Source organism: Uranotaenia lowii, chromosome 3, assembly GCF_029784155.1.
Source record: "Uranotaenia lowii strain MFRU-FL chromosome 3, ASM2978415v1, whole genome shotgun sequence".
Classification (NCBI taxonomy): Eukaryota; Metazoa; Arthropoda; class Insecta; order Diptera; family Culicidae; genus Uranotaenia; species Uranotaenia lowii.
This window is the reverse complement of record NC_073693.1, coordinates 153,258,154-153,270,358: the sequence shown is the minus strand read 5'-3', so window position 1 is coordinate 153,270,358 and position 12,205 is coordinate 153,258,154. Positions and strand designations below refer to the sequence as shown.

The 12,205-nt window shown below is 42.7% G+C and overlaps 1 protein-coding gene across 2 annotated transcripts in view; it reads left to right on the top strand.

Annotated features, from left to right (window-relative positions):
* LOC129757320 (triple functional domain protein) overlaps positions 1-12,205 on the top strand; it is a 233,912-nt gene that overhangs the window by 19,445 nt on the left and 202,262 nt on the right. The window contains exons 1-2 of one of the 2 annotated variants that reach the window (XM_055754505.1): positions 3,633-3,884; positions 9,589-10,069. In XM_055754505.1, the coding sequence (XP_055610480.1) occupies positions 9,891-10,069 (179 nt within the window). In that variant the 5' untranslated portion in view covers positions 3,633-3,884; positions 9,589-9,890. Of the gene's footprint in view, positions 1-3,632; positions 3,885-9,588; positions 10,070-12,205 lie in introns of those variants that run through there. The other variant, XM_055754504.1, reaches the window with a different exon arrangement.

Here is a 12,205-nt window from a genome sequence, read left to right as displayed (position 1 = left end):
ATGGGTCCGAAAAAATAGAATCTCAGACTTTTGAACATAATCCTGCCCAGCTTATCCGGCCAGCCTTCACCACCTTCTGGATACTAAGTTTGCCGTAGAGTCGCGCCGCCAAAGATGGTTCTTAACACTCGTCGCTCGAATACTCCGAGTGTACGCAGGTCCTCCTCGAGCAATATCCATGTCGCGTGCCCGTAGAGAACAACCGGTCTAATGAGCGTCATATACAGGTTACACTGCGTGCGAGGGCTAAGTCTTTTGGACCGCATTTGCTTGTGGAGTTCATAGTAGGTACGACTTCCGCTGATCATTCACCTCCGGATTTCACGGCTGGTGTCTTAGTCTGCGGTCACCAGTGAGCTGAGATAGGCAAAGTCTTCGACAATCTCCAGCTCGTCGCCGTCGATCGTGACCTTGTTATTACTGGACAAGCGGGTTCAGCCGGTCTAGGTTCCGCAGGCAATCTTATATTTCGTCTTGGACGTATTAATTAATCATCAACTCAGTCCTTCTGTTGCGCGTTTCAGTTTGTAGTAGATGCCCTCAACCGCCGCATATGATCTCTCGACTATGTCAATCCCGTCGGCAAAGCAGATAAGTTTACTGGATCTGTTGAAAATTGCTCGTCGAATGACACCTTCTAGTTTTACGTTGAACATCATGGAGGACAGACCATCGCCTTGTCGAAGCCCCCTGTGCGATTCGAATGAACTTAACAATTCACCCGAAATCCGAACACAGCACTGTGTTCGATCCGTCGTTGCCTAAATCAGTCTGGTCAGCTTCCCGGGAAAGCCGTTCTCGTCCATGACTTTCTATAGCTCGTCACAACCGATCGGTCAGCATTTTTTGAGGATTTGCCGTAATGTAAAGATCTGGTCCGTCGTAGGCCATCCCTCCATGAAGCCGGCCTGATGACTTTCCATGAGCCTGTTTGCTTGTAGGCGGCGGAGTTGGATTCGGGACAACATTTTGAAGGCGGCATTTAGGACAATGATCGCTCGGTACTTCTCTCACAGTCAAATTTGTCGCCCTACTTAAAGGTAGGGCATATTACTTCCTCCTTCCACTCCTTCGAGAGCTGCTCTGTGTCCCAGATCCGGACCAACAACCGGTATAGGCAATCGGCCAACTTGTCCGGGCCCATTTTGATAAGTTCGGATCCTTCTAAGCCGACTTGTTGCTATTCAGCTGGTGACTGACTTCCTTAACTTTACTCATCATATTCGCGCTAGTGCGCTCCAATGCAATACTCATTAACGAGACCACTTTCAGCAAAACCTCTCAACCTTACGACTCGACGCCCGAACTCTCCTCTAACGACTTGAGAACCGACATCTCCTCGCAATGACTCGAGATTCCCACACAAACTTCTCCTCTAACGACTCGAGATCCGACCCCTCCTCGCATCGACTCGAAGTTTACCTCTCCTCTACACGATTCAAGGCCCGATCTCTCCTCAACGACTTGAGATCTGACCTCTCCTCGTAACGACTCGAGGTGATGACTTGTACCCCTCCTCTTGTTGATACAGAGCCTGGTCCTTCCTCTTACGACTCGAGACCCGACCCTCTTTCGTAAAGACTCGGGGTTGACCACACAAACCTCTCCGCCTGGAGGTTCGAGGCCTGACCTCTAACGACTCGAAGCCCGACCTCTAATCTCCTGGTTTCGAGGTTCGCACACCTTGCCCGTCGTGTGCCAAATCGAGAGCAGCTTATCCTAGATTCGCGCCTGTCACGGCACACGCGCGGGACTTAACGCAACGACTCGGATGATTCCCGACGAAGACGTCATCCTACTCCGACTCGAATGGCTCGCCCGGCGTCGAGAGCCACTCTACCCGTGGGTATTCCCCGATCGTGGAATAATCCTTTCCCAACGATTTCCACTGCGAAGAAGGTACAGTCTCATCCCCGCAGCTTCTGTCGTTGGAAACCGCCCAACTCGAATATTCCCCGAAGGTGGAGCATCCTACGCACGAACGCGGCGCACCCACGGCATCCGCTACGCAGACGGTGTTGCCTTATCTTTGTAGCTTCAAACCGTGGGGTCGGACGCACTCTACTCGACAGCCCCCCGTCGATGGGATCAGTCTACTCCGACCGTTGTCCGATCTTCTTTATCCCCCTTGGCTGGCAACCCTAGGATTTTTGGCCCGCGGATTTTTCTGCCCGTTGTGTGCCAGATCGAGAGCAGCTTGTCCTGAACTCGCGCCTGTCACGGCACACGTTCGGGACTTCGAACGCTACGACTCGGATGTTTTCCGACGGTGACGACATCCTACTCCGACTCGAGAGGCTCGCCCGGCATCGAAGCCTCTCTACCTGTGGGTATCCCCCGACAGTAGTTAACCCTCTTCCTTCGAGGTCCGCTACGAGGAAGGTATCAAGAAGTATAATCGATATATAAAGCTATCTACAGTGAAAAATACACGGGTACACCTAAAATGTTTTACTTAAATCATAAGTTTTTGGGTATTTTAAAGCTTTTTCAACATTACTTTTGGATATTTTATAAATTATCCAACATCAGTTGAAAAATTTGACAAGTCTGTTTTTGTTTAAATTTAAAAAAGAAATATTCGGCCGATTCGGCCGAATACCTAGCTCAATTGTTTGGTTAGCCGAATATTCGGCTTAACGGTTTTTGGTGGTATTTGGCACCGAATATTTGGTACATCTCTAAAATGTACAAAACCATGCTTCTTGATGGTCTCAAATACCCCACTTGTCCATGCTTATTGATAGAGATTTTTTTTAAAATCTCTTTAATATTAAAGTGTTAAACAGTTCATGATTTCATTTTCTTTTGAACCAAAAATTGTTCCCATTTTCAGAAAAAACATTGTGGCAGTGCCAACATATCAAAACAATTCGGGCTAGAAGCTACGTCCTACGTTATCGAACTGCTTAACCGATTGAACCACTAAGTGCACAATCGATAATGAGAGCATTATCTATCTAAATTTCTCCCAGAAGTCTTGTAGTGCGTCTACCGTTTTCGATTAGTGTTACACCTGGCGCAAATTCATCCGAGTCGTATACACAGATCGATTGAAATTGGACTTTGGTGGTTCGGTGAACGAGTGTTTTTTTAAAGTTTTTTTTCTAATTTCATACTTTACTCTTTGATGTGTACCTATTTGTAAGCGTTAATTTTCCCCCCAATTAAGGTAGAGCACGCAGCATTCGAAAGCATGTAAACGAGCCGTTTCGTTTTAGACGCGTAACCAATGGACGGCCCCACTCTTTGCGCAAAAAGAAGTACGGGAAAAAATCGGACGAAACTACGAAACAGCTAGAGGATTCACAGCCGAACTAGCTCGCTACCTAATATGAAGGTACTTTTCGCTCAGTCAGTAGCAGTAGAGTAAGTGTTGTGAATGGGTTTTTGGCTGAAACGGAGCTGCCGGGAAACGAACGACAACAGACGACGATGACGACGACGGACGGATGGAAGGTTCGAAGAAGAATCGGAACGTGACGAGACACGGGTGTTGGAAGCGCTCCAGTAACTTTTCTTCCTTGCTCGCTCGGGGCAATACGGGAAATTTGGCTTTGGCGAGAAGAGAGTAGCAAGTTGTGTTAGAAACGGAAAAACTAACAAGGTGCCCTGCCGGCAAAAGCACCAGTAGCACCTCTATAACGTGAAGGGGGTTTCAGTTTTCTCGGTCTTTCCGATACCGCAATCAGATTTTTCTTTAATTTTTCGCTAAAACAAGTGGAATCGGTGGAGGGGAAAAGTGTAAAATTTTCTACCGTGCCGCTTTGCAAGAAGTCTAAAGAAAAATAGAAAAGTTTAAAGGCTGTGCAAATTCTAGAAAATCCCAAAAGCAGTGATAAATTCGGGCCAACTTGAGTGGAAAGTTTTCCAATCGGATGAAGGTAGGAGGAAATTTTCTAGCCCAGTGCCGAGTGAAAATAAGGGAAAAGTGAATAATCATAACGCGAATTATTGTCGGCTACCTTCTCAAGTGTTTTTTTTTTCGTACGGTTGTACCTAATGGAATACTGCATGCTACTACTGCTCCAGGTTGAAAAGTCGAGGATTGATTTTTAGGGGGTGCGCTGCTGCTGTGTTGGGTTTATTTGTGTTTGTGTTGTTTGCCCGAAGAAGAATCATCAACAGCAACAACAGTATTCAGTTCAGCAACAACAACGACAAAAAAGCTGCCATGCAAGAGGGTTATTTTGTGTGCTCCATTTCCAAATATTTGCAGCTATCGAAGAATGTGTGATTGGAAGGCAAAAAAGGAAGCAAAAATCTCTGGGGAAATAGCATCGAATTCATACTGAATCGAATCGCTGAACATTTATATCCATGGGGGGCTTAGATTTCCAGTCAAAACAATAATATTTGACGAGCGAAACGGTCGCTCGGATTCACCTTTTCGATGACCAGTGTAAATTAATACGGGTGAAACCAAACCTGGAACAGTGATAAGCTTCTGCTTGTAGATGTGTCAATATGGTTCATTGATTACATCCTTATTGAGTTATGTATGTAGTGTCCATATTCGCATGACCGTCCTAAAGATACGAGTGGTATCTCAATAACTATAACGATTTTTAGTACCATTTATGTTTTCCACTAAAGATTTGGTCGGGTTTCAAGGAACCTTGAAGAACGTTATGCCAAACATTGGAACAATTGAACATCAAAGAAGTGCCTGGAAAAAAACTTCGTTTCACAGGGGACTTATTTAATTCTGAAGAAGAATTTTTGTTTACTGCCTGACGACAGACGACATACAGCCTGAAGCTAGGGAATCTCGTCATACGGTCTGATTACCTACGGCCTGATGGTAAAGATCTAGACAATCTATGGCTTGACGGTCAGTCAACCAACGTCCAAATGATCACGGCCTGACCTCCTACTGGCTAACGACCCACGGCCTGATGATGTACATCCTGACGACATCCTGATATTTACGGCTTGATGGATTGCGGCTTACATTCAACGGACTGAAATTTGTATGGTCTAACGAACTATTCGCATTCGCAGATACAGTCGCCTAAAATTTCGGTTGGCGCTACGCAGCAACTCTCCGATTACAGTCGGTCGGATTTGCAACATCTTCTCTTTCGAGATTGTGGTACACTTCCTGACTTATAACTTTAATAGAAGCTAAATATCCCATTTCATTGTCTCAGATTATAAAATCTCTTAAAATGGAAAACCAGCTTCCACAGAATGTTATGTGACCCAAGAATTTATGGCATGAAGCGACCTACGATCTTATGATCTAAGGCTCGACGGCTTACGGCCGGACAACAGACGAAGCTACGGTTACTTTGTAACTCGCGTTTTACGACTTGATTACGGCCTGATGGTAAACTATATGACGACTTTTGGACGGTCAGACAATCAACGGCCTGACGGTTAGTGGGCTGGAATTCGGTGACTGGACCTGTGACTTCAAACTCTATAGTGGCGATCCACGACCTTATGGCATGAAAACTCAGGTCCTGAGGATCTACGATCTTATAACCTATGACCCTGATGACCTACGTCAATTGAATTCATGGTTTATCAATCCAAAAAGACATACATCTGTTAAACAGCTAATAACTTTTTTGTCTAAAAAGATACGAAGTTACGATATTCAACAAAGTTGTTCAGCGGAAAATTTCCTGTAAGAAATTTATAAATTGGCACAAAAACCATTAGCAGGCTCGGTTCCACAGAAGAAACAAAAATGATGTTGATTTTTTAGTACAAAATATTCAATTTTCCCATACAAACCAAAAAGTTGAAATTTACTCATGTAAACGTTACTCAAAAATTCTGCAAAAAATCATGGATGAGTTTTGGACCAAAACAAAGCTTTTAAGACCCCAGGGTTTGAGAAATTCAAAAATGACCCCAAATCGACTCAGTCTAATGACCCACGCCATGAGGTCCTACTACTGAATCCTCTATTTTAAAAACGCTGGCAAAAAACCTTCAACCGGCCGACATATGATCTGACAATCTGACAAGTCCATAGGATTACGGCCTGATGACCTGGGGCATAAAAATCTACGGCCTTGAGTCTTAACGGAATGCGGCTTGACAATCTATAGCCTAGCAGCCTACGATATGACGACCTTTTGGTTGACGTCCTGCGGTTTAATAGCCTGACAACCTACGATCTGGCGGTCTTTTTTTTTGGTTACCCAGGTGGTAAAATCGAAGAAGGAATTTTACGAATTGGTCCCAATGCATGTCGAGTTCCGTGTCTACATGGGAACAATGGGTCAACTCGTTATATACTCATTCGCTGACTCCTATCAGGCTTATCTTCCAAGCTTCGCTTGACCAGGCCACCTTCCCCTCACTGTGGAAAGAAGCTTACATGTTCCCGGTTCATAAAAAGGGAGATAGGAAAGATGTTAATAATAACCGAGGAATTTCAGCTCTGTGTGCTATAGCCAAACTTTTCGAATTGGTGGTTTTTGATACCATTTTCATGTTCTGCAAGCACAACCTCTCCTACGACCAGCATGGATTTATGCCTCAAGGCTCAACTACAACTAACTTACTAACCTTTACCTCGTATGTGCATAAAAGTTTTGCAAAGAAATCCCAAACTGATGCCATCTATACCGATCTGTCTGTCGCATTCGACAAGGTGAACCTTGATATTGTCATCGGAAAGCTCGCGCGTTTATTTTGTGGATCTCTCATTGCCTGGTTCCGCAGTTACCTTACTGGACGTAAATTGACAGTTCGTACGGGTAACTGTTTTTTCCAGGCAGTTCTCAGCTTCAGGCGTGCCTCAGGGAAGTCATTTAGGGCCGTTAGTATTCCTAATCTACTTCAATGACGTGCTGCAACTCCTCGATGGACCAAAATTGGCGTATGCCGACGACTTGAAACTGTACTACTCTATCAATGGCTCCGAGGATGTGAACTTCCTGCAGAACCAGTTTAACCTCTTTGCCTCCTGGTGTGATGCCAATCGCCTTCCTTTAAACCGTGATAAATGTGTAGTAATATCATTTTCCCGCAAACGACACCCGTTCTCAGCCGTTTATTTCCTTGGAAACGCTGCCATCTCTCGATCTAAACACGTGAAAGATCTTGGTGGGATCCTCGACGCGCGGGTGGATTTTAAGAATCACACAAACTATATCGTTGACAAAGCCTCCAGAAGCCTGGGTCTTCTTTTCCGCATGACGAAGGACTTGAAGGACATCTACTGCCTGAAGAGTCTTTACTGCAGTCTGGTTCGATCGATCCTCGAATATGCTTCTGCGGTTTGGTGCCCATATTATCAAGACGATTCTGATCACATCGAAGCCATCCAACGACGTTTTTTGGGTTATGCCCTTCGACACTTAAACTGGCAAGACCCTTTTCGACTTCCCAGCTACGAAAGCCGCTGCCGCCTGATCGACATCGACACGCTGCAAGCCCGCAGGACCGCCACTCGTGCTTCTTTCGTCGCTGATCTGCTTTCATCAAGAATCGACTCTCCCGCACTTTTGGAAGTTCTTCCACTTAGCGTCCGATCTTGTGGTTTGAGTAATCGGGATCTTCAGCTCTTCGTTCCTGTTAGACTAAACAATTACGGGGCCAACTCTGCAATAATTTGCGTCATCAAGACTTTTAACTGCTTCTCAGAACATTTTGATTTTGACGTTTCGAAGGTTGTATTCCGAAGAAGAATTCTTAGTGTTCTAAGTTCAGTGTAGATTTGTATTTGTAGTTAGTCTCTTAATTTTTAAATATCATTTGGATCAATATATGATCTGTTGATTTAATAATAAATAAATAAATATACATATGCCCACCTGGGGCCTCAGACTATTTCCCAAACCGGTACCTGCCCTAAGGCAATACTTCGGTAGAGGGTGTCTAATTCACGCATATGCGCTACTTATGCAACACTCGACAAGAAGTTCATATTTAAATTAAATATCATCCTGACCGCCCAAGATCATCTTCACGTTGTGGTCCCCTCGGCTACGCTGATTGTTTTGCGTAGTTCATTTCATAGCTTCGGACTCTTTGAGCTTAGTCAAGTTTACCAACGTTATCCTACGTCAATCGCAATTTGCGTCAGTCTCCAACTCCTTTGCAAAGCAAAGCAGTCATGACGATATGGCGGTCTACAGACGAACAGCCTACGTCTACCCTTGGCTTGAAAACCTTCGTCCTGATAAACTTCGATCTGATTCCGGTATAACGAATTAGAGCCTAACGACCTTAAGCCTCAAAAACTAAACAGCCAATGATGGATGACAGAAGATGCTGACAAGCACTTCTGGGATTTCGATGCATCACCTCTTTGTGTTTTGGTTTTTCAGTTTATTAAAATTGTAACAATACTGTTTACATTACGTGTACGTTTCGGCCTTATGTCTTGGCCTTCTTCAAAGGAAATAATGCATCGTACTGTACTGTACTTGGTGGTCTCGTCTGTGCATAAAAGCTTTCGGATGGGATGACCATTTTGATCGATGATGAAAAACTGATATTTTAATAACTTATTACGTAGTGGATATGTTACCTCTTTAATTTCAATAGTCGCGAATATTACTACCAGCACTTTTGCGCCATCTGCAAATGTAGATGTGCCTAGCAGCCAAGATACTTTGCCCGGACTCTTACCCCAGGGGGGGGGGGGGGGGGGGGAGGGGGCAATTTGTTTTCGCGCTCTACAGAGGGAAGAAGCAAACTGGCAATATCGTTGGGAATATATGTAGGTCGGCTCTTTGAAAATCAATGCAATCCCAAAGATCTCAAAGGAATCAATAAAGTACAACGACTTACCAACGAATTGCCAACTACGTCTTCCGGGAGTCCAAACATAGGCCTCTTCAGTCAACAGGGGTTAGTTTTGAATCACCACACTTCCGTCGACTTCCGATACTATTACGAAGACTATCGATTTTCAACTCGCAATGTACTACGGCGACAATTCCAAACCACGGCGATTTTCTACTTCTGTTACAACTCTAAATAGCTACGACTCTTTAGCAACATCCGACTTATAAAAAGGTTCCAGGGATAGAGAGCTGGCCCATGTCTTGCCAGCTTTCAGGAAAACTTTTCCCACCGCCCTTCTTCTGAGGTTTTTCCTCAAACCCAATGCCCAGACAATGCAAAAAAGACGCGCGAGTAACTTTTTTTGGTGGTCGTAGTCGACCATCCCTTAGTAAGCCATTGCGCTTTAAGGACGCCCTCTCGATCTTAGGTCAAGAAGCGTCGCTTACACTGAGTACAAACTGCATTCACTTTAAATTATTAATTGTGCAGAACCTACTCTGGACTGTTTGTTGTAATGGCTATATTTTTGTTCACTTTGTCCATTTTAATATCAAACTGAAAAGTCAAAAAACAAAGAAGAGGACCCAGTCGTAAATTAAAGAAATATCCATCATCTCAGAATTCATATTTTAGTTATCATTCCACTAAATCACAGTTATGCAATATGGACATTACGCATACTCATAAGGATGTTTTGATCAAAATCAGAAGTAGAAGTACAGGAAGTGCTCAAATGAAATCATTTTTTTTGTGAAAAATTAATGAAAAAAAAGCAACTGAAGAAGTGAATTGTGTGGTTTGCTAAAATAGCTTTCTAATTTCTATCCGCAGTGACTTATAAGAGAAAAAATGTAAAAAGTTTTTCTGGTGTAGTTTCGAAAAAAAACAAAAGTTCAATCTTCAGTTAACAAGAAAAAAATAATACCATAAAAATACGGGAAAACTTAAGACCACCAATAGCACAGTGAGCGCCCTAGTGCGCGGAAAATTTCTCGTGGGTGGTGCAAATCCTTCTCACGTGGATAATCCTAGTTTCATAACAAACAAACAAAAACAGTTGAACAGGCAGAATAGCTACTACGATACAACAGCCGGTTCGTCCACGTGGCCCCGAAAGCCGAGCAGCAGTGGCCATGGACGGCGTACGGGCGTTGGACATCCTGCCGCTGCTGCAAGAACGGTTTGCGCTGCTGTCCGGTGGCCGGGACAATCGGGGTGGTCCCATCATCTGCTTCCCGGCCACCACCAAGCGGGAGCGGGTCAAACCCGAGGACATCAAGCGGGTCGTCAGCTACTTCATCGGCATACCCAGGTGAGTTGGAAACCCTTCTTTTTTTCAAAACATAGCTAGTTCATTTTTTAAATAATTAAAACCCATAACAACGATTATTTGACGTAAAATTTAAGCCAGATTAAAGATATCGACTGTGACAAGAAGTTTCTACTACTTACCTATACTGACAATAATATTCCACAATTTATTTGACCAATTCAGTTTGTGTTTTCAATTTACATTGCATAATATTTGATAACGGAAAAGTCCTTCACAATGCAGTTTACCGAGGGATAAAAACTTTTTTGGCCAACCACTAGAAGTCAAATTATGTTTATGGCTGCTGCCTTACCTCTTCCCTCGACTACATTTATTAGCATATACCTACGTAAAGAAGAGGTGCTCAAAACTTATCGCAGCCATACCGGCGATTGCGATACAATTTGCATGAGCAGAGCACAGTTTCCACACCGGCTAGGTTCGATATGGTGCAGATACCGTCAACGAGTCTCGAGATGTGCCAAGTTTGCGATATGAGCATAATCCACATCAACAAAATAAACGGAAAGGGGTTTCCGCTTTTCCACGTTTCTTACTTTTTTCTACAACTTTACAGTACCATGGTACACAACATACACGTTCTTCTTGTTTCAGGCCGGATGGACGAGATGAAGAAAAAAAAGAGTTCTGTTTCAGAAATAGTCTTTTCCTATCGTGTCAAGGTTATCTGTGCACCATCTACGGTATAATTTTCCTGTTCAAGCGTTGTTTTTTTTTACATTTTGCTCTAGTTGAATTTTTCCGCGGTGTGATTACTGAACCGGAAGAAGACAGATCTCAAGCGTTTTTGTTTGGTGGCGTGTTTCGATTAAAGACTCAGGCTCGGTTTAAATCGGTTTGTAATAAAGAGAAATTGTAGGTTTATAATGCGTTGATTTAGAAAAGATTTGTTCAGTGGAGACTGCAAATTACGAAATATGAAACCAATGGGACGACAAGAAAAAAATGCTTCTTCCCGCTATGTCGACCTCATGTATAAAATTAGATAGGGCTTGTGATATAGCTCAGTTGGCAAGTCTGTTGTCTCCTGAGCCGATGTCCACGAGTTCGAGCCCAAGAGTAAACATCGAACACAGTTGTACCGGACAAGTTTTTCAATAACTTTCCGCCAACTGCAACGTTGATAAAGTCGCGAATGCCATAAAGATGGTAAAACGACTATAATCGAAACAAAAAAAAATAAATAAAATAAATAAAATAAAATTCGGCGACAGAAAACCATCTCATACTGAAGTTATCCGATAGGAAGAGATTTTTTTTATAGCAGCATAATTTTCCATTTCCATTCTTCTTCTTGATTTTCGATAGACTTTTGTTACTTCCAATCTATTTATATAAAACCTTATATGTATCATAACTTCACTAGAATAAAATCATATCAAACTTGATTTTTCGATATACTTTCAATCAGAAATTTTGCAAAAAATATAAAAAATGTGGTGCAGATGTAATATACCGAAGGTGTTGTAAAATCATGTCAATGTATCCCATACGAACTCCGTTTCGCTTTCAATATTTAATAAAATGTGTGATAAAAAGTTAGTGTTTGATTGATAATGGCGATACATTTTCACGACAAATTGCATAAAATATTAATACAAATGACGATCCTATGTATGAATGTTGACCTCAATCCAATCCAATCTCAATAATCACTCAGTTATTGCGAAATATTAAACTGTTAATATGGACGACCCCTTTTTCTGTCATTCGATGCCAACATTGAAATCAGAGATCGATTGACCATGCCATAAAACCCTTGCGAGTGAATTTTCGCCTCGATCAGCATCATTTTTTTTTGCATGTTTATTTTCTCATGTAGGACGAGGAGGAGTTTATTATAGTTCTTATTTATTTATTCCTACTTGAATAACAGGAGTTATTGGAAAGTAACGCAATTATTGCAAAAACATTTGAACTGTTAATATGGACGAACCCTTTAGCCGGCTCCTTATTCTGAATTCAAATTGCTTGTAATCATTGCTTAGCATGATATTTGTAATACTCATTCAATTTAAGTACATGTTGCTCGATAAGTTTAAGAAGATAGATTTTCTTTGAAATTTGTTTTGCCTATGCTATGAACTTTTTGGTGAAAAGCAAACTATAAAAACA